Raw genomic sequence first — 23095 nt, 5'->3', positions numbered from 1 at the left:
CTTTGAATTTTTAATCGAATGAGCCTTTTTTGAAGTTTCTACGACAACGCCTTCTATAAAAACTTTATATGCCCCCAGGGCATAACTTAAAACCCTTGTCCTGAGGGTTTAGGGGGAGTGTCCTCCTCAAAAATATATTTTCTAGATGAAAATCACCTACGCTGAACAAAATGGCTATCTAAATATTTTGATTGGATGTGTCTGGGAGAATAATGAGCGTGGGGGGACTAGTTGCCATCCAATCATTTTCGACTATTAAAAAGGGCACTAGAACTCTAGATTTTTAATCGAATGAGCCCCCTTTTAAGTTTCTACGACGACCCCTTCTATATGAAGTGTCTCTGGAAAAAAAAACAAACAATAAAACATTGGAGCCGTATGGCCTTTACTATAGGCAACGCTACAGCGTTGCCTCTGATACACCCGAAAGCTTTGTAAGTAATCTGGTTTGTTTCCTCTTTTGTTCATCATTTAGGTGTTTTTCTTTCGAAATTCTGCCAATTGCATCTTTATGCGTTTCAGTGGGGTCTATGATTTCAAAAAAAAAAAAATCTCGTCTTTTTCATAAGTCGTAATCCTCAGGCACCGCCTTTGTGTATTTTTGTCGCCTGTATTAGTATTTCCTATGTTAAATTTGCTCAGTAAGTTCATGTGGTAAATTTCTTCTTTCTTTGTCGCTCTGTTCAATTCTATCATATAATTGAAATCATTAATTCTCTTCTTTAGTTTATATGGCCCTTTTTATCTTATTCCAAATTTATTATTTTCTTCTGGTAGTAGCATTAGGACTTCATCTCCTTCTCAGAATTCCCACGTTCGAGCCGTGAAATTCTCTCAAACGGTTTGCCCAAAATAGGATATTTTTTTCATTGGTTTTTTTACACGCGACTAACTGACAATCTTTGCGTCTTTTACAGAAGTAATAGATGTCTTTTCTCATTTCCTTCCAACAGAACCGTTGTACGAATCTATCCTTCGTTCTCTGGGGCCCCAGGTGTCCCCCCATCCGGCTCGAGTGTGCTAATTTTATGGCTTCAACTTTGAATTCATGCTGATCCAAAAGTTGTAATTTACTTGGACTATCCTTAAAATCTAATATTTTGTAAAGTAACCTCCTCTTAACACAAAATTGTTTGGCTTGCGAAGTCTTGTGCTCCGACAAGGCCTGCTTGATTTCCTTACAGTCTCTATCTTACTGTAATTCTGCAAATTTTTTGGGGTCCATTCCTAAGCTTTCTATTTGTTCCCTTTTTCGTATGCCGCTTTCTGGGTTTTGATCTCTTGTTTCTTTCTGTATTCTTGCTTTTCTGATTGAATTCATTTTCTGGTTTTCTTTAGTTTCGTGTTTGCTAGAAATATGTTGCCCGCGAAATGAAATTCAACGTTTTTTTGCAGTGTTTAATTTTCTTCGATTTTAACTCTTTTTTCCCTACTTCTTTGCTTTTGCTCCTTGTTACCGTGTTACTTGCTTTCATTATTGGCATTGTTTTTACGGATAATGATTTTCTCATGTCCCCGAAACTTGACCCTATTAGCACATATGTTGCTAGGTTAGCCACTAGTCCTACTCTTATTTTATCTTTTTTTTTATCGTTCCATCCGCGTCCGAAGTTTCAAGTGTTTACATATGCTGTCGGGCATTTATAATTTTGTACTGTAATAGTATAGGGCTGCAATCTTGTCTGAGTAGTTGATATTTTTCTTGGATTAGATCAATTCTTTTAAATGTTTGGTCACTGCCTGAGTCAATAACTGTTTGTACTACCTTTTCATTGAGCTTTCCGTCCGTTTTATATGTTCGTGCAAATGCATGAACATATAATGTTCGTGCATAAGATAAGATAAGATTTATTGCTGAAAAATGGCTATTACAAGCCCAAAAGGGCCGAATTCGCACTTTAGCGTCAAATACAGCGAAGAAAGAACAACAAAAACAAACAATCAAACAACAACAGAAAATTATAAAAGGGTCAATGTCAAATACGTAAAAACGTTAAAAACAAAAACAAAGTACAAAGTAAACTCATAAAAGTTGAAGGCCAATGTCAAGTCAGCAAAAATGCCCCCCAAAAAAAAACAAAAAATAAACTCGTAAAATTAAAAAGGGGATAAAGTATAATTAAAACAAAAAAATAAGTTTGTTGGTGACTAACAAACATAAATATAAAACCTCCAAATTTGCAAAAGGGGCATTAAACTTAATAAATATGTGGTAAAGAGTGTGTGAGGGGGGGGGGGGAGCCAGCGGAGATTCAGTGGTTGAAAATTTCAACTATGTAAGGGATAAAAGTTCTTCTATATCTTTCAGTGCTAACTCTTATTGGGGCGAGAAGGGGGATTTTTGTTGACACAGAACGGGGGAGGCGGGGTCGAAGGGGTGAATATTGACCGGGGAAAAGGGAAGTTGTTCGAGGGTTATGAAGGGCATTGTTAGCAAAATATCAAGGTAATTTTTGCTCTCCTTTCCTTAAGGGTGACAAGGTTGGCTCTCCTAAGAAGGGAAATATAAGGTACTTTACCCTCATTGAAGATAATTCTTAGGCATCTTTTTTGTACTGCTTCTATTCTGTCTGACAATTCAATGGAAATGCCAGGATGCCAGACAGGACAGGCGTACTCAAGGGTTGGGCGTACAAATGACAGTAAAATCCTCAAATAGAGCAATTTAGGGCATTTAAATTTTTTAAGGAGCTTCAGAAGGGACAATGTGGCATTTGCACATTTTAAGTTGTCATTAATATGACAATCCCATTTTAAGTCGCTAGAGATGGTAACGCCCAGTAATTTCATAGTGGTAACGGACATTTCAGGGGGATTGGACAGGAGAAAGAAGGAGGAGTTTTAAGGAAATTAATAGTAAGAACAGTTGACTTTAAAGGGTTGACTTTCATATCATCAGTGAGAGCTTTGGCTGATATGGATTCCAAGATGTATATTGGGTTGCTTTTGGAATTTTTGGAACATGTCTCTAAGACAGTTAGATCATCAACGAATTTCCATCTATCCCGGAGTTTATTCCCGGGAAATAAACACCAAGGTGGTTTATAGTTGTAAGAAACAAAACTGGACCTAAGCGGCTTCCCTAGGGCACACCATTATTAATTGGGAGGGTATCAGAATATACATTCAGGTATTTTACGACTTGTGTTCTCTTAGAGAGGAAAGACGTAATTATTCTAGTTAAATAAGAGTCAACTTGAAAGTCATTAGATAGCTTTTCTAATAGCATATTGTGGTTGATTAAATCAAAAGCTTTTTGCAAGTCAACAGCGATAACATTGAGCCAGGTATTGGGTTTTTAGAGTGTGTTGCATATTGTGTCCATAAGGTGAACAAGATAGTGGGTAGTAGATGTAGAGCGTAGGTTTCCGAATTGTCTTTGGTCAACATTTGGGATTATTTTTACTTTCAACCACTCAGCTAAAAAGCTTTCATATAACTTCGAAAAAACTGGAGTAAAAGCAATGGGACGGACACCATTAAAATCTTGATTATTACCTTTCTTTTTTACGGGAGTAATAAAACCTAATTTTCAACAATTTGGAAATTTACCAGTAGAGGTAATTTCATTAAAAAGTAAGGACAAAGGCTCTGAGAGATTGTCGGCAAAGGCTTTAATTAGTACAATCGGAATGTATAATGGACATGTACTACACTTTTTTAATGTTCTCAATTTGCGCTTGTATATTTAAGGGTAAAATAATGAGAAAATTTAAAGAGCACAAATCATAAGGAGCGTAAAAAAAAAGGGGAGGGAGACTTTGAAAAGTGAACGAAAGAAGCTTGTTTTGATAATTGGCAGTAATTGAAGAGTCTTCATGGAAAAGAAAGTCTATATTCTTATGTGTTTTCCCACAAATTTTCTTTATTCTATTATACCATTGTTTTGGCTCTGTATAAAATTAAACCTGCACTTTGCATTTGTAATAGGAAGAAGCAGATTTACGTATTTCTTTTTTTATATGTTTACGTAGTGAGTTCGCTTCGGATGTTTTACCACTCTTTAGTAGATTCAATTTAATTCTAATTAGTTTTTTCAATTGGCTAGTAACGTATGGTTTGTCATTAGAACATGTTTTTACTTTTTCACAGGGAAGGAATTTATGTATTTTGTTTTAATCAGATTTTGGAATTCGGAGACTTTAAAATTAATGTCATTTTTTCCTTTGAGGGCCAGCCAGTTTTCATTGGTAATCCAAGATCCAAATGTGTAAAGGCCATCATCGGAAATTGGGCGATAAGAGAACTCAGTAACAGAAAAAGTATGATTAAGGCTATTGAGAGGCTTCGTTAATAAACAAAAATGGTAACTTCCTCCTAACGGGGTCAAGGGGACAGGAGGGGCATAGAAAGCCTGCATATTGATGCAAATCAAATCAAGGGTCTAATTTCCTTTTGTTGTTGGTATTTTTACTATTTGTTTTAAGTTTAGGGAACTACAAAGGGGATTTAACTTTAGATCATTTGCATCACCTACTAAGAAAATACCGGCGTTCGGGAATTTGCATAGGACAAAGTCGGCACTACTATGCAGTTGTTGGTAGAATCGCTGTCTTTGTGCAGCGTTTTGATTTGGGGAATAATAGAAGCAGCAAAACACAATCAAATTAAAGGGGCGTGGTAAAACTTTGGGTCTTACACTTACCCAAATGAGTTCATCGTAATCTGGAAGGTTTGGAGCATGCATCAGTTTGGGAAAGAGATAATTATGTACGAAGAATAGTATTCCACCTCCCTTTTTATCTAGGGGGTGATCATGGGGACGAAGTTTTATGAATTGGGAGTAATTATTAATTTTCAATAAATCAGGGTTCTGTGCTTGGACCTCAATTACGGCAATTACATCAGTTTTGTGTACTTGACAGAGGGCCTCTAGCTCGATCAATTTGTCGAAATTCAGGCTTTCGGCCTTCGTAACAAGCAACTTTGGGAAAGTAAAACAGTTACTAAAGAGGGCAGTTTTTTGTTTGTTAATTGTAGGAGGCAGTGGGGGTGGGAGGACCTTGGATCTGGGAGAGGAGACGCATCTTTTTTGGGATGAAGGCTGGGATTCGTTTGAGAAGCAGGATTAAAAGGCAGGGCTGGACCCGGCTTGAGAGAAAAGGAGGACAGCGGACAAATTATGGGGATATTATTAAAAAAGGGATTTGGGGGGACATAAGTTAGAACTAAAACACAGGTTTACACTAGAGTCACGTAATTCAATGCTTCCATAACCCGAATGAATGGAAGTAGGGTCTTCTTTGTGGTGATAGAATACGGTGGGGGTCTTAAATTCCCCGGAATAAGCTGGTGGTGGTGCTTCAATGGACACTGGTGTGTTACATGACAGGCTCGGTGACTCTCGTTTTTTAACAGAGTTTTCTTGGCACTGTTGGAGGGGGGAGAATTCGTTTTCGTTGAGCTGAACTGCTTGTAGTATCTCACTGACCTTTGATGTAATGGTGGGAAGGTTTGATGTAAATCGTTTTTTGACAGGTCCAAAACTGATGAGAGAAGGAATTGGAGGGGGGGGGGGGGCTGACTGTGGGTTTAAATTTTGTCCGCACTATTAAGGGCTTTTTAAAATATTTGTATCCATATTTCAAGTGGATTTGACTGCATTCACCGAAGCAAAGCCCACTTCTAAAAGCCCACTTCTAAGCATATTTATATTATAAATGTGAGCCTAGAGGTTTGCATTATAAAAATATTCTTTCATAATTTACGATTTTAATTTATGTGTTTCTCTCAGTTGCTAGGTTCTTTTTCCCATTTTCCTTAGATTTCTCATAATTGCTCCTAGACCAAGGGGGGTTTGATTTTCCTCTGGGATTATCATTCCTTGTTTTGTAGCTATTCTTGTATCTCTCATATGCGTGATGGCAATCTACGGCGTAATGTCCGCGTTTGGTACAATTGAAACAGGTAATATCATAATATTCCTGGTTTTGGCCATGTTTTCTAAATTCCTTATTTGGGCAATTCGGCGAATAATGTCCAACGGATTTACTACAGTACCACATTGTTTCCGTTTGTCTTTCCTATGTATGGCTACCATTATTTTTATTTTCTTTTTACGGGTATTCATTTTTATAACCACCTCCTTGCCTTGTTCTTGAAGGAAATGCCTCCCTCTTAATTTCAGTACGCCTATTTGCTAGTTCTGTCATTTCTTCAATCGTTTTGGGGTTTTTCTCTTTTAAGTATATTATCATATTTGGACAGGTATTTTCCAAAACTGTTCCATTACTGTTTTTTCTATTACCTCCGTAAACTTTTCTTTCGTCTCCTCCAGGTCTTCTAACATTCTGTAGTGCTCAAACTCATGCCATTTTAAAGACATATCTCTTAAATTGTATCCGTATTCTTTGGACGTTTCGTTGTCTTGCTTTTGTTGGTTTCTAAACTTTATTAGAAAGTGGTCGGGAGAGAGTTGAAGCTTTTCAAATATGGCTAGATTTAATCTTTCAAAATCTCTTGAGTAATGCATTGCTAATGTCTTAAATGCAGTTTGTGCTGTGTGGTAAAGGAAGGGATGAAATAATGTCCCCCAGTTTTCTCACGGCCATCCGTTTAATTCCACGGTTTTTACAAGATTGTAGAGGTACAAACTTACATCTTCCTTTTCTTTCATTGGTTGAAGGTTTATTGCATGCAATAAAGTTACTGTAGACGAACTTTGAGGCTCTTGGGAATCTCTCCCTGCGATCATTTCCATCAGCAGTTTTCTTTCATTTGTGTCTGCTTTTTCCTTTCGTTCCCTGGCTATTCTTTCAGCCTCCTCCCCTTTTTCTTTGGCTATTCTATCTATCTCTCCTATCTTTTCTATCTTTTCCTCCTTTATTTCTCTCGCTATTCTTTCATCCATCATAAAATTTATTGTATGTTGCGTCACATCTACATGATTCCTTTTTCGTGACCCCATGCTGGACATTGAGCCTACACTATTCCTGTTATTCGGTCTCCTATTACTTTTATTCCCCCTGTCTTTATATTTCCTATATTCATTTTCTGAATCTACTCGTTCATTATTTGTATTATCTCTTTTTAAAAATTTAATCTAATCTCTGAAATAACCGGAATATTCGAACTTAATTAGCGAATAAGTGAAAAACGCGAAAAACGTCTGAATATTCTACTGATGGATTGGCTGGACCAAAAATCACACAGGGAAAATACCCTAAAAAAAAACCCACGTATCCATCCTGGATACTGGTACTGCAAATATAATCCCGACTTAGGCCAATTACTCAGTAGAACAGGTGCCTCTCACCTTTCTTATAAAATGTGCGCACAAAACTGACAAATTTTCACTAATTTGCCGTCTCAGTGATCTTATAACCTTCGCCACTGATCCAATCCCGCAAAATCCGATCAAATATAGTAAAATTTCTACTCTCTTTTATCTGTACTTACACCCTGTAATACCTTCTAATACAGAGAGATTCCCCCACTGTAAACTCAGGACTCAATTATTCCGTTAATTCTTTTTTTTGTCAAAACTCTTACAATTGTCCCTTTATTTCCGTCACAACGGTCGATTTTGTATGTTTTTCTAAGTTTATATTTAATTAGGCAAGACCTAGACCCCATTTCATCGAAGGTAACCTTGCTCATGCAACGTGTCGTTCCTAGCTAGAGCCCAGTTCATCAAATTTTAAATTCGCAATACTTAAAATCTGTCCTTCCATGCAAATTTTATAGCATACTACTTCTAGGCTAAATCCGCCAGTATCTTCAGAAAACGCGGAACCTTTTATGTATCTCCTGACGGCTTTCCTTTAATCGCTTTCACCAGTATTAGGCAAAAGGGAAGGGGGGGGCCCTCCTCCACTTCCGCCACTATTTGGAGATCTTTAACTCCACCAGAGTAACCTAGCGGTGCCTCGGAGGTCAGGATAACTCTAACGTGCCACGGATTTCTACGTGTCCCGGCCATGTAGATTTCGAACAACCTAAAGGGTTCTGAAAAGTATACCCCCCCCCCCCGCGGTACCAAAGTGCGACGCTAATTGACCCAAGACGCCACGCCCAAGGTCAAGGGAATTAAGCTGTAATGACTCTTTATTTCCCTCATAAAAAGATAAATTATTATCACAGGGCTCTCCCTGTGATCCAAATCTCTTTCTGTACACAGACAACCTATCTCACTCTAGGCTAATCAAAAGAAGTCAACAGTAGAAAATAATAATCTTACTGGTTTTCAAACAAAAGTCTTTACAAGAACTGAAAAAAAGCACACTTCTTGCCACCAGACAAAATAAAATCACTCGGGTGCAGCGTGCGAAGCCCAGCCAATCCAAATCCTCAACGGGTGCGATTTAAAGCTAGAAGATATGGGCTGATTGTCCCTTCACCCCAATCAATTTCAGTTATGGTTGCAGTCCAAAAATACATTTTTTTTTAGCAAGGATGAGTCATCCTTGTAACAACGCAGTTGCAATCCAGCTAATTTAACTGTCTACATGAATGCAAGGCCGTACCCAGGATTTTTTTTCGGAGAGGGTTTTACTCAAATATTTTTTTCGGGGGGGGGGGGGGTTACATAAAAAAAATAAAAAAGCGCATACAAAATTTGTTTATATCCATTTTTTACGTTTTTACGAGTCAAACAAACATTTCGGGGGGTTCAACCCCCCACCCTAACCCCCTTCTGGGTACGGCCGTGCATGAATAAAAGGAAAATAAAACTACAATTACTGCTATAAAAAAAAAACAAGGCTTGCAGGTCGAAGGAAAGTGGGGCAAGGGTCACAGGAAATCCTAGAGTGAGGATAATTCGAAGAAGCGAAGAAAAAAAAAAGGAAAGGACATTTATCCGACACAAAAAACAAGGGCTGGTGGTCTCAAAAAATAGTGGTACAAGCACCGATCCCTGTGGAATACCACAAGCCGCGGGTAGTGTTGATGATACTGATTTAGTCACAAGAGAACACTGCTATCGATTGGCAGGAAATTCACGTAAAAAATTTAGTGCAGATCCTCAAATTCAACAAAATTGACACTTAGGCAAAATAATTTCATGACTAACACTGTAAAAAGCTTTTGTTAGATCTAAAAATATCGCAGCAAACTTATATCCTCAGTGTAATGCGGAATTGATTACGCTTGTTAAATATATTATGGCTTGCTCGGTTATGTGTCCGTATCTGAATCAAAATTGTGAAAGATTAAGAATATTTCGACCTCTAAATAACACAACAATCTATTTGCAAAACATTTTTATAAAATGCGTGACATAAAAGGAAGCACCGAAATGGGCCCACCAATTTCTAACTTTGCAGCATCTCCACACTCATACGCTGGTGTCGCTTTAGCTTCCTTAAAACACGAGGGGAAGTCCCTTTTCTTCAACAACAAATTTATCTAATGAGGCAATACTGGTAGTATAACAGTTAGACCCCGGCACCGCGCCGGAGGATCGACCGAACGCCGCCGACGAGAGGCCTGGTATAACGCCGCCGAAGTGTTGTAACGCCAGCGCCGACAGAGGCGGCGGCGTTAGGTCGACTTTAAACAATTTTGCGGCAATTCTTTATTGCGTCAACCGCAAAGTCGGAGCTTTTCCTTCTTGTGTGGTTTAGTATTTCGATTTTCCTGATTAGAAAACAAGCAGGGCTTGCACTATCCCTGAATTTTCGGGTATTTCCCCAAAAACTTATGCGTCACTCCGAAAAAAAATTTTGTTCCCCCAATCCGCGAGAATCACGCAATCACGGTGCCACCCCTAGCGATTTATCACCAGTAACTTTCCCTGCCAAATATTACTTTGCATACCATAAGTCTTCACTACTCTCTTGTTCATTAATTTTCGTCTCTTTTGTTACTTTGCATAAAAACCAGACAGATGCAATATGCGATTGCAAATATTACAATATACAAAGTTCTTAATATGTTGACAAAAAACAGTATCGTCTTTATGAAATGAGTTTAAATCATTTCATATGTAGTTTCCCAATCGCTATTTCTAACATCGTTCGTAGTAAAGAATTTTATTTTCAAGTTGAATAGAATTATAGAACGGATTCACTACTATACAGCTTCAGCCTTCAGTTGGATTTGAAATTGTCTGCCGACAGATTGTTTCTACAGCTGAATTGTAAGTTTGCAGATTTTTTTTGCTGTTTTTAGATAAGATTTTTTTAATGTTTAATACTCAATTGTTGAACGCCTTAATGTTTAATACTCAATTGTTCGGAAGCTACCCCAAACATATGACACATAAATAATATATAAATTATTGCCTATATGGGGGGATAAGGGGTTATCATTTTTAAGTGATAATACCTTATTTTTTTTATTGAAAGCAGGGATGCCAAAAGGATAATTATTTTTTTTTCATTTAAAATGGAGACAGAAGAAAATGATATAAAATTCCCTGAGAAACCATTGAAATATTTTGATAGACCCAGGGCCCCCAATTAAGACTTGTTCATTGTCTTGGATATTTTGCAATTTCTCATAGGCTACTGGCCTAATTTGGCTTTTGTGTGTGCTCCCTTTTAATTAGATTATTTGGATCTTATTGAATACCGCGGCGAATCTATGACTCAGTTTTCCAATAATTTGAGGTATATCTGAATAATTTCGACATTTTTGTTGTTGTTTTTGTACCCCTTTACTCATACCCTCAATTTTTTTCAAGTAACACTAAGCTGTTTAACGTTATTTTGCGTGTTTGTTTGAACCATATAGTGACGTAGTTATTATTAAGCAAATTATTTTTCTAATGAAAGCTGAGACAGTATCCTATCAAGGTGGTATCCAGAAGAGGGGGGTAGAGGAGTATTACATTTAAATGATAATATCTCGAATTTTTTTTATTGAAAGCAGGGATCCCAAAAAGTTATTTTTTTTTTAATTTAACGTAGAGACGGCCTTTTATCAAGGTGGTATCCAGAGGGGGGGGGGGGGTAGTGACCTATCATATTCAAATGATAATACCTCGATTTTTTTTTGAAAGCAAAGGTGCCAATGAGTTAATTTTTTTTTATTTAAAGCAGAGACGGTGTCCTATCAAGATAGTATCCATAGGGGGGGGGCATAGGGAGTTATTATATTTAAGTGATCGTACCTTGATTTTTTTTTAATGAAAGCAGGGATGGCAATAAGTTGAAAAGTTGACAAAAATTAACAAGATTTTCGTGAGTTATACTTAATAAAGCACTTGCATGGTTTTATCGTCCAAAGGGAAAGGGACATATACGTTAAACCCGTTTTTTCTTATTGATGAAACGGGTTTAATTTGAAAACATTCATTCATAAGTACCAGGCAGGTTCACACTAAAACGAATTGTTGTGACGAAAGCGATTTCGACATCCCCACCTAACGTTGCGCTCGAGTGACAATGGCGCCCTTGGTCGAGTGCCCAAGTTACATTAAAAGGCCAGGTCATAATAAAAGATTTCAATTTGGGAGGTTCAAGGAGAAGTCTTTGAAAGTCTTATGACCTTAGGGTAATAGGTGTTGCAACGTTCTTACGTATCTACAGTGGTTTAAAAAATTCGATCACCCCACAAATGATTACCAAAAATATGATCAAATATAACAAATGTAACATTTGGAATATTATAACACTTTTTTCAAAGCTTTGAAGAAAAACAAAAAAAAAAGGCTAAATACCCCTAACTACGCTTGAAAGCTATTTCAAAAAGAAACTCTTTGGAGATTTCCACGGAAATGACCATAGCAGAAGCTCTGAGCCTGGGTGGGAATCTAAGAGGAGTCTTTTAGTATGTTGACCACAGGTGACTTATTGCTGCGACTTTCTTAAATTTGGTAATTTTTGTGAGCATTTGGAAATCAAAGCTTAAACTCAATAACTGATGTTAATCGTCCAAGCATTTTGCTTAGATTAAAAGTGACCGACTAGCAATCAAATCTCAAAATCCCACAGGAGCTATTTCAGTCTTCAAATTACATCACTGGATTAGAATTCGAAGAGAAGTGCGTTTAATATTTTACCTGAAAATAGCTGGCATTTAATGTTTCTTTAAACCGAACAAACCATTTAGTGTTTTTTTGTTTCATTGTAATTGAAGTGTTCTCATGTGAAGCGTTCATCATGTATTTTTAAATTTGATAAATTTACTCCTTTTAGAAGCAGTTTTTATTTTTACTGATATTAGGTATTTATCAATTTATAATTTGGAATGAATCACCAAAAGAACAAATGAATAATATCCAACAGAGCAGACAAAAGCAATAAAAAAGCAGCAGTTCAGCCTTAGCCTACATAACATTTATTATATAAGGAAGCCAAAAAACTTTAAAATAATTTTTGTTTAAATTGTAATTACAAACCTGTTTTAATACAAGAAGTCTTTTTAAGAATCCAAAAGAGCAAAAAAAAAAAATTATTTATGTTAAGAATACATAACTAATAGATACTTCAGCTACTCGTATTATGCAAGGGTTCTGAAACGCCACAGCTATTTTGTTTCTACCACATTTCTACTTCTCTTGATGAATAACGAAGAAGACCAGTTTCCAGCCAGCGACTTGTGATTTTTTGAACTCATGAATAGGCTCGAATCTGTTGTAAATTTAAGCTGTGATTTGAGAAAGACTGATAAAACATTAATGTTTGCGGTCAACATTGATCACGCCGGCGGAGCACCGCCGACATCTTACCGACGGCGCGCCGCTGACATCTTACCGGTGGCGTGGCGCGCTGTTTTTTACCCCGCCACCGCCGGTCTTCCTTCATAGGCGTGGCGCCGGGGTCTAATAACAGTCAATCTGACATAAACATATGATTTAAAAACAAAAGGTTATTACAAAAAACGTAAAAATCCAAATACGTAGGGTTATTTTGGTTCCTTTTCAGATGTAAGTTTAAGGGATAATGTGAGATGCTTAGGAAAACACATAGCAAAACTTAACCAGTGGAGTTAAAGGCTATTTTTCTAACCCGGGAACCTAGAACAAAAACATCTCTTTTTCTTTTTACTAAACCTTTTTTGTCACTGTAAAGACTTTAATCCTGTTGGGCTGTTGGTGTCGAGCCTGTTGAGCATAGGGTGTCAGCAGGCTGCTGAACATACATAGAATATCTTTTTTTTGTCTTTTTTTTTACTTTTTTTTGTGAAACTTGGACCAAGAAAATCAAAGTTGAAATTTATATTTTATTCCGCGTGGGACCTAATTATGATGTAATGCTTATTTTGATGTTAATTATAAATATTTATATTCAATACGAAGTAACTATTTACAAAGCCGATGTTTACAAAGCCGTTTTTTGAAGTTTTAATTACAAAGCTATAAAAAAGGGTAAAAATACGGCATTGGACTTTACAGTTTCTACCGGCGGTGCTGGTCCCCGTTTCTTGGTCCTTCAGCCAGGAGGTACAGTGGGGGGTTGGGGGCCAACCATCCTGTGCTTTCGCACACCCTTCCTGTTTACCTTTCCCAGGTTTCTCCATGTGCCCATTTAGAGCTGGGTCGTCTTTGGCTGAGCTTACAGAGTCACGCCACTGACCCCCGTCCCAAGCAAATATTTGGATACACTAGGATTCGAACCCTCGTCCTCTCGGACAATGAATCCTAAATCCAGTGCCTAAATTCATATAAAAATTTATTTATGTCAGATATCAAGCAAACTTCTATTTTAAGAAGATCTAGGGAGAGTAGAAAAATTCATAAAATAAAGGAAAATAGAAAAAGCAACAATCGTTCTCTTTGAATCTGCCATAGAAGTTTATTTAAGTTTTGGTTACCTTAGTAAGGAAATGAGGCTTCTGAATTTATTCCTTTGAATGCCTCTTCCCTGAAGTTTACCTTGCTGTGAATGGAAACCGTATATAAAGTCTGGTTACTTTCAAAAGAACGAATGAAATTTTCAAATTCGTTTTGAACAAGTTAAAAATTTAGCTTGAGCCGTGACCTTGCTTAAAGCGGTTTGGCACAATTACGCTAAAAAAAAGCGATAGGAGTTTAGTAGCGAGAGTTTTTTTTGGTTCGGTATGCACCTTTACAATTGAGTAGAGCCAATGGTGGGGGTAGGAATATATTTTGGAAAAAGGGTAGAATTTTTCTGAAGAAAAACAAGAAGAAAAAAATAAAACAAGGGAATTTTGTGAAAAATATGAATAGGTCACACAATATTGAAATATTTAAAAGAGAAAATCAACCATATCCAATATATGTGGTTGAGTAAGCAAAAACTTGCTTTTCAGAACGAGATTTATTTAGGAGAGAGGGGTTTTTTTAGTTTAAATACCTTTAAGTAGCCGGACTATATTAAAAGGAAATATTTTTGCTTTTTATTATAGTGAGTTTTTGACCCCTCAACGATCCTTATTAGAATATAAGTTGTTTTAGTTATAAAAAAAAATCCAGACAAATACTAGGTAGTTTCAAAAGTGCAATCAATCTGTTATCAAAGAAAAGAAACATTGAATAAAAGAGTTTATAGGCATGAAATTGGAACTGTTACCTCCTTCTGCGTGACAAGTCAGATCCAACCGCTCTTCTTCCCTTAAGCCTTCTAACACTGAACTTAAAATTGCTCCATCAGATCTTGTTAGCCAGACTTTTCTCGGAGGAACTGAAAAACAATTTTTTTTTTTCACATTTTCTCCTAACACTCTTGCCATAAATTAATCTGACACAAAAGTTAGGGATGAAAATAAGAAAAGAAAAAGCTCTAGATCAGTGTAGTGTGAAACTCAAGTAAGATCCGTTAACTAAGGACTCCTGAGAAATTACAGTCATTTAGGAAAGAGTTATTTCCAAAATATAAAATATGGTATGCATAATTACGTTTTTTTGACAAGTTAAAAAATAAGTAATATATATTAAGGAACAAAGACGAAACCAATTCTATTGGCTTTCATCCCGAAACAGTGGAGGGGCGGGGGGTATTTAAGATTAAAAAAAGTAGTCTGAGCATAAGTATCTCACCTGACGTTGTGTAAGTGAACAATCATATATATATATATATATATATATATATATATATATATATATATATATATATATATATATATATATATATATATATATATATATAGTGATATATATATATATAGTGTGTGTGTGTGTGTGTGTGTGTGTGTGTGTGTGATGATGATGATGATGATGATATATATATATATATATATATATATATATATATATATATATATATATATATATATATATATATATATATATATATATATATATATATATATATATATATATATATATATATATATGAGGCATAGTTTTGTTTACCTTTATGCTACTTTTAACAAAACGGTTGTCTCAAAATTTTGATCTGTTGCATTTTTGAAAAAAGGCACTGGGGGCTGGTTGCCCTCCGACCACTCTGGACTCTTAAAACGGGCGCTAAAATTTTCAATTTCTAATCGAATGAGCCTACTCCAAAGTTTAAACGACAAACCCTTTCATAAATACCGTACATGTTTTTATTGGGTAGCTTGCATAGCTTACAGCTCTTGCCCTGTGGGCTGGGGAGCAGGGGAAGCATAGCAATTTGACATTTGGACTATTTTGAACCAAAAGACTATCTCAAAATTTTGATTGGATGCCTTAGGGGAATAAAAGTGTAAGGGGGAGGGGGTTCTGTGCCCTTTGATCACTTTGGACTCTTAAAAAGAGAACTAGAGCTTTTGATTTCCAAATGAATCAGGCCCCTTTAAAGTTTATATGAACACCCCTTCTATAAAAACTCTTAAATGTTTTCAATGGGCAACTTGCAAGACTTAGCGGAGACTAGGGTGCCTCTGCACAAGGGGGACCTCCAGACATCGAACCTGTTGGCATAGCTATCTAGCGGAAAAATTCGAAAAAAAGTCACAAAGATGTGCCATTTTACTGTTCATCTTAGAGGCAAGACGGCACTTCCATCAAAGAGCATGGCAGTGATTCAGTCGATAATAAGACTTTAAAGAAACAGCTACCTTTTTTTTCGCGTAATGACAAAAGTGAAATAGAGAGGTAAGTTTTATGATACATTTAATGTAATGTTCTAGGAACAAGCAAAACGAACCCAATTTTCTTTTTTATATAAGATTTACGTAACTCTAGGTGTTCTTTGGTTAAAACTCTTTTCTTCTGAAAGGCTCCTTAGGAGCACTTCCGGACAATTTTTTTGGGGCAGGTTTGGACACTGTCCGGAGGTGCTCCGATGATTTGAGCTGCCATTGATATTTTTTTCTGTCATTTTTAAAAGCAAATGAAAGGACGATAGCACCTAGCAGGAGCGTTACTAGCAACTAGCAATTTTCCTTTAGGGCGGGGGACGACGAAAAGGTGCTGACAAAAATCCACATTGCACCGACGAATTTCTAAAAAAAAAAAAAAAGCAACGAACATTGAACGTTTCTTTTTAATAATGGCAAGCAAATGGTTTGAAAACAAAAATTTCAGCTGCGAAGTGGCGAAAACGTCGAAGATATAACTAATAGTTTGCCACAAATGGTCAACGTTTTTCTAAATTAATTAAAAAATCTTTTTCCATGAAATATGTTTTCAAAGAAAAATACAGAACTCCATTAAACAAAAAATGAGCAAAAATAAAATCAAATAATCTACCAAGCTCGAAACTACCACAAATCAGCATCGATGAATAGATGAAACCCAAAACGAACAGAAATTACAATAAATCACCGAGTCAAACTCAAAACGAGCAGAAATTAACATAAGTTGGGCGCAAAACCCTTATGCCTTCCCAAGGCCAGAACAAAATTTGTACTTTACTGAAAAAAATATAAATGTTTTTACTTTTATAACTTTAATAAATCAAATAATTTTAACATTTTGATTTCTAAATGTAAGTAGGCCTTTATGTATATTAAACTGACAATGCACATTCATTTGTATTTTTTCAGTAAAGTGCAAATTTTGTTCTGGCCTTGGGAAGGCATAGGGGTTTTGCGCCCAACTTATGTTAATTTCTGCTCGTTTTGAGTTTGACTTGGTTATTTATTGTAATTAAATAAAAAAACAAGTTTTTCTAACTGAAAGTAAGGAACAACGTTAAAACTTAAAACGAGTAGAGATGACCCTATAACTCCAATCACTCACCCCTGCTGCCACCTACAAATTTTTGTTTACATAATTTATGTCTGGTTGTTGTCAGTGAGAATGAAAAAACAGGAATTTTGTCACTTTGATGGATGTTTTTTATGGATGGTTATGTGTTTTGGTCAATTTATTTGATGTTTTTCATGGATGTCAACAGTAATTTATGGATTTTTTAATGATTTTTGTCAGTGAGAATTTGAAAAACCGGAATTTTCTCACTTTTATGGACGTTTTTAGTGTTTTTGTCAGTTAAAATGAAAAAACGCGAACTTTCTCACATTTATGTATGTTTTATAGTTTTTTTCAGTGAGAATGGAAAAACAGGAACTTTCTCACTTTGATGGATTATTGAGTCTAATCCAATCAGCCAATCAGAGGGCTTGTTTACATAACAATTTGACCTTGAGATTTCGTATATAACGGGCATGCAATGTGATTAAATTATCAGAAAGTATTTTGACACAATGGATAAATTTGATGAATTAGAAGTCAAGCCAACTTCAATTTGCAATGTAAGTACATTTTTTATTTTCAAATAAAATTATTTTCCTTGGTCACCCTCCAGTATATTCAGGTAAATCCCCCCTCCCACTCTAGTACAAACATCACTATACAATCTTTATACTCGATAGAAAACATAAAATATATTCTTTTTATTACCTAAACCTAACCCTCCCCCCCACTGTTTTTTACAGCCAAAATTCTCGCAAATAGAAATAATTATCCTTTCGAAAAATTTAGCTTTTCCATATTGTAATCTTTTCTATAAAAGAGACTTCCGTCAAATCTTAAAGCATTGTCGTTCTATTTTGACATAATTCTCTACGCGGGGTAAAAGTTAGCTGTCACCCCTATTACTATGTGTTTACGAACGCAGCAGCCAAAGTCAAAAGAAACTGTTTCTCCGCAAAATTAAAACACTTTGAGGCAATTGTAATAATTAGGCGCAGACGGACTGCGCTATTTTGGAGAAGTGAAACAGATTATTTTCAAGCTTTCTTTCGATAAAGTTTCTTATATAGTCCCGGGAGGTGAGCGTGAATCCAGGATTTTTTCTGGGGAGGGGGTTAGCACTTTTAATAGTGACAAAATGGAAATGAAAGACTGTTTTTACCATAATTGTTTTCAACTTCAGTGTCTAACCATTTCTCTTTGATATTTTAGTGATTTTAGCTATAGCATTTGAATAAAAGGTAGTAAGATATATTCTTTATTGATATGCCTTTCGCTTGAATATATCGCAAGATTAACTCAATGAGAAGGTGGACCTAGGGATGGCTTAATTTTCCTAAATTTAGGGGAGGGGGGGGGCGTAAAATCAACGATTTTTTTTGGGGAGGGGGAAAGAACTTTTATTAGTGACAAAATGGAAATGAAAGAGTGTTTTTACAATAATTGTTTTCAACTTCAGTGTCTAACCATGTCTCTTTGATATTTTAGTGATTTTAGCTATATTAATTGCATAAAAGGTCGTAAGATATATTCTTTATTGATATACCATTCGATTGAATATATCGCAAGATTAACCCAATGAGAGGTTGAACATAGGGGTGGCTTAATAGTCCAAATTTAGGGGAGGGGGCAATTTTATCTCCAGGATTTTTTCGGAGGAGGGGGTTAGCGCTTTTATTAGTGACAAAATAGAAAATGAAAGATTGTTTTTACCATAATTGTTTTCGACTTCAGTGTCTAACCATTTCTCTTTGACATTTTAGTGATTTTAGCTATAGCATTTGAATAAAAGGTAGTAAGATATATTCTTTATTGATATGCCTTTCGCTTGAATATATCGCAAGATTAACTCAATGAGAGGGATGGTTTAATTTTCCTAAAGTTAGGGGAGGGGGGGCGTGAATCCAGGAGTTTTGTTTGGGAGGGGGTGAGCGCTCTTATTAGTGACAAAATTGAAAATGAAAGATTTTTTTTGTCATAATTGGTTTCAACTTCAGTGTCTAACCATTTCTATTTGATATTTTAGCGATTTTAAATATAGCATTTGAATAAAAGGTAGTAAGATATATTCTTTATTGATATGCCTTTCGCTTTTATATATCGCAAGATTAACTCAATGAGAGGGTAGACCTAGGGATGGCTTAATTTTTCTAAATTTAGGGGAGGGGGGCAATTTAAGGGATTTAGGGGAGGGGGGCATGCGCTTGAATAAAAAACTGAACGTTCGTATAATAATGCTTTGAGTTATTTCTGAGAAAAGTTGAATTTATTATAATCAAACTATGATTTTCAGAGTTTAGGTTGCTTTCGACAAAGATTTCTCTTTACATACGGCAAATTTCCACAAGGTGATTGGTCCATGGCCCTTCTAACTGTGATAGAAGCTGCTACACCCTGCTTCAATCTCTTTTTACGTATTCAAACTGAATGTTCGTATAACAATGCTTTGAATTATTCCTCAGAAAATTGACCCCTCCAAATATTTACTCAGAGGAGCGGGTGCTGAAATGTAAAACGTTACTTATTTGCCAATTATTTTCACAGTTTTCAAGTTGGGATCTTTGAACACACTCCCTCCTTCTCAGTTTATTCTATGAAAGTGAGCTGTATTTGTTAGAGTTTCAGAAACATTACATATTTATTTAATTTAAGCACTTTTTTTCAGATATAATAATGTTTGGTGTGATTGACGCAGGATATATTGTTCTGAAATATTCCTCAACTGGCATTATTTTCGAAGCAGATTTCTTACTTCTAGACAATCAACGACGTGAAATTCATTGCTATAAATGGAACATCAGATACAATATGTATAAGTACGAGAAAAACAGATGGAGTCCAACACTAAATTTTATAAATCAAAATGGCTTTTACGCTAAAACCATACGACCAAATAATGAAAATGGCTATTAAATAAAACATGTACAAGAGGAAATTCAGGAAATATGCAGTTTTTCGGTGTGCAAGCTGTTTATGTTAAGGGAAACGTGCCAACTGATAAACTCTTACTAGAAAAATGTGATAAAAACATAGCATTATTCAATTTAGAAGACTTCAAATGTGAGAAATAGCCGCATTCAGTCCATTACCCAGAAGATGAAGTTAAATATTTCGCTCAATGGATACCGGAAAAGATACCTGACATGGAAAAATGCATCAGATATCCAAAGTCCTAAACTTTCTCCTCCTCATATCAAATGGATTAAGCTTCTTTTTTTTTAAATATGTTATTATTTTTTTTCAAACGTTTTTAAATATGTTTAAGCAATAAATATCTTAAGCCTCAACCGTTTTTATTCTTTAGAATAGTCCATCGCCATGAAAATTTTACTTTCAGATTCAACATGTCAGGGAACACACTTTCAAGTTCAGCATGTTGGAGAACCCTATATAGTCACCCCTAAAAAGGTAAGTTAACCGTAAAAGGTTAAAGAATTTCTCTGAAATTACACTTTCAGATCCAACAGGTCAGGGAACACACTTTCAGGTTCAACATGTAGGAGAACCCTAAATGCTCATCCCTAAAAAAGGTAAGTTAACCCTAAACGCTTAAAGAATTTCTCTGAAATTAGACTTTCAGGTTAGGTTAGGTAGGACCCCGCCCCCCCCTAACCCAACCCCCAAGTAACCCCCCGCCCCCAAAGCCCCCCGGGCCCCCAAAGACCCTCCGGACCCCGCAATACTTTTCAAAAGGCTTTATTATATCTTCTCAGAACAAGTTCTTTTCTTAATATCCTTCTTAAACCAATTTTACAAATTCAAAATTTTTCCTTAGTAGATAGAAAAAGCTATATCATAGCTGTGAATATTTTCTCGAAAGATAAGCAGTTCTATTTCAATTTTAAATTTTCTCAACGAAGTGAAGAAATGTTCAAGTTCTCTTCTGAATTTTCTCAATGAAAAAGAAATTAGTTTTTATTCAATTCTATTTTTCCAAATAATATAAAAATTTTCCACTTTAGTTCAGATTTTTCTCAAAGGGATGAATTATTTAAAATACTGTTCCAAATTTTCTCAAGGAAGTGAAGAAAAGTTCAAGTTCTCTTCTGAACTTTACCAAAGAACACACTTCAATTCTAATTTCTCCAGAGAAAACAAAAATCTTCCACTTCAGTTCTTTATTTCACAAAGACATAAAGAAATTTAAAGTTCAATTCTAATTTTTCGGTGGAAGATAGAAAAAGTAACCCCCAACCCGAAGGAACCCCCCGGTCCCCAAAGGCCCCCAGGCCCCCCGGTCCCCACAATGCCCACCAAAGGACACCGAACCCAAAGGCCCCCAAAGCCCCCCCGACAAACCCAACAGACCAACAAACAAAATTTATCTTAGAAATAATATTTTTCGTCAATGATAACAATTTTTTTGTTTGAACGAGCAAGTTTTCTACCAAAGATACCAAACATTTTCCTGTAACTACCATTTTTTTATTGTGATAACAAATTTTCTGTCAGAAGTAGCAATTTTTTATTAGAACTAACAAACATTCTCAGCAATGTAATGATATTTTAATTTAATGCTGACGTACTTATAGTGAACACACACAAATTTCTGGTAGAAATAATATTTTTCGTCAATGATAACACTTTTTTTGTTCGAACTAGCAAGTTTTCTACCAAAGATACCAAATTTTTTCTTAGAAGTAACATTTTTTTATGGTGATAACAACTTTTCGGTCAGAAGTAGCAAGATTTGCTTAACACTAACAAACATTCTCATCAAAGTAATAATATTTTACCTTAATACTAACATACTTTTACTGAACACACAGAAATTTCTCTTAGAAATAATATTTTTCATCACTAATAACACTTTTTCTGTTCGAACTAGCAAGTTTTCTACCAAAGATACCAAATATTTTCATAGAAGTAACATTTTTTTATTATGATAACAACTTTTCTGTCAGAAGTAGCAAGTTTTGCTTAACACTAACAAACATTCTCATCAAAGTAATAATAATTTACCCTTAATACTAAAATAATTTTAATGAACACACACAAATTTCTCTTAAAAATAATATTTTTCATCAGTGATAACACTTTTTCTGTTCGAACTAGCAAGTTTTCTACCAAAGATACCGAATATTTTCATAGAAGTAACATTTTTTTATTTTGATAGCAACTTATCTGTCAGAAGTAGCAAGTTTTGCTTAACACTAACACACATTCTCATCAACGTAATAATATTTTACCTTAATACTAACATACTTTTATTGAACAAACTGAAATTTTTCTTAGAAATAATATTTTTCTTCAGTGATAGCACTTTTTCAGTTCAAACTAGCGAGTTTTCTAGCAAAGATACCAAATTTTTTCTTAGAAGTAACATTTTTTTATTGTGATAACAAATTTTTTATCAGAAGTAGCAAGTTTTACTTAACACTAACAAACATTATCATCAAAGTATCGATATTTTACTTTAATACTAACAAACTTTTACTGAACACACGCAAATTTTTCTTAGAAATAATAATTTTCGTCAGTGATAACACTTTTTCTGTTCGAACTAGCAAGTTTTCTACCAAAGATACCAAATATTTTCATAGAAGTAACATTTTTTTATTATGATAACAACTTTTCTGTCAGAAGTAGCAAGTTTTGCTTAACACTAACAAACATTCTCATCAATGTAATGATATTTTACCTTAATACTAACATACTTTTACTGAGCACACACACAAATTTTTCTTAGAAATAATATTTTTCGTCAGTGATAACACTCTTTCTGTTCGAGCTAGTAAGTTTTCTACCAAAGATACAAAATTTTTTCTTAGAAGTATTATTTTTTGATTGTGATAACAACTTTTCTGTCAGAAGTAGCAAGTTTTGCTCAACACAATCAATCCTACTCATCAAACTAACAGCATTTTACTATAATACTATCAAACATTTACTGAACAGACAAAAATTTCTCTTAGAAATAATATTTTTCGTCAGTGATAACACTTTTTCAGTTCGAACTAGCAAGTTTTCTAGCAAAGATACCAAATATTTTCATAGAAGTAACATTTTTGATTGTAATAGCAACTTTTCTGTCAGAAGTAGCAAGTTTTTTCTTAACACTAACAAATATTCTCATCAAAGTAATGATATTTTACCTTAATACTAACATACTTTTACTGAACACAC

General features: G+C 35.2%; 1 protein-coding gene across 1 annotated transcript in view; it reads right to left on the bottom strand.

Annotated features, from left to right (window-relative positions):
- LOC148943673 (uncharacterized) overlaps nt 1-23095 on the bottom strand; it is a 271511-nt gene that overhangs the window by 98912 nt on the left and 149504 nt on the right. The window contains exon 4 of the mRNA XM_089101193.1: nt 14421-14531. Coding sequence (XP_088957319.1) covers nt 14421-14531 — 111 coding nt within the window. The remainder of the gene's footprint in view (nt 1-14420; nt 14532-23095) is intronic.

Source organism: Artemia sp. Qi Xiang Cuo, chromosome 15 (genome assembly GCF_049724085.1).
Source record: "Artemia sp. Qi Xiang Cuo chromosome 15, ASM4972408v1, whole genome shotgun sequence".
Taxonomy (NCBI): domain Eukaryota; kingdom Metazoa; phylum Arthropoda; class Branchiopoda; order Anostraca; family Artemiidae; genus Artemia; species Artemia sp. Qi Xiang Cuo.
The sequence above is the reverse complement of the archived record's forward strand: the minus strand, read 5'-3'. Positions and strand labels throughout refer to the sequence as shown.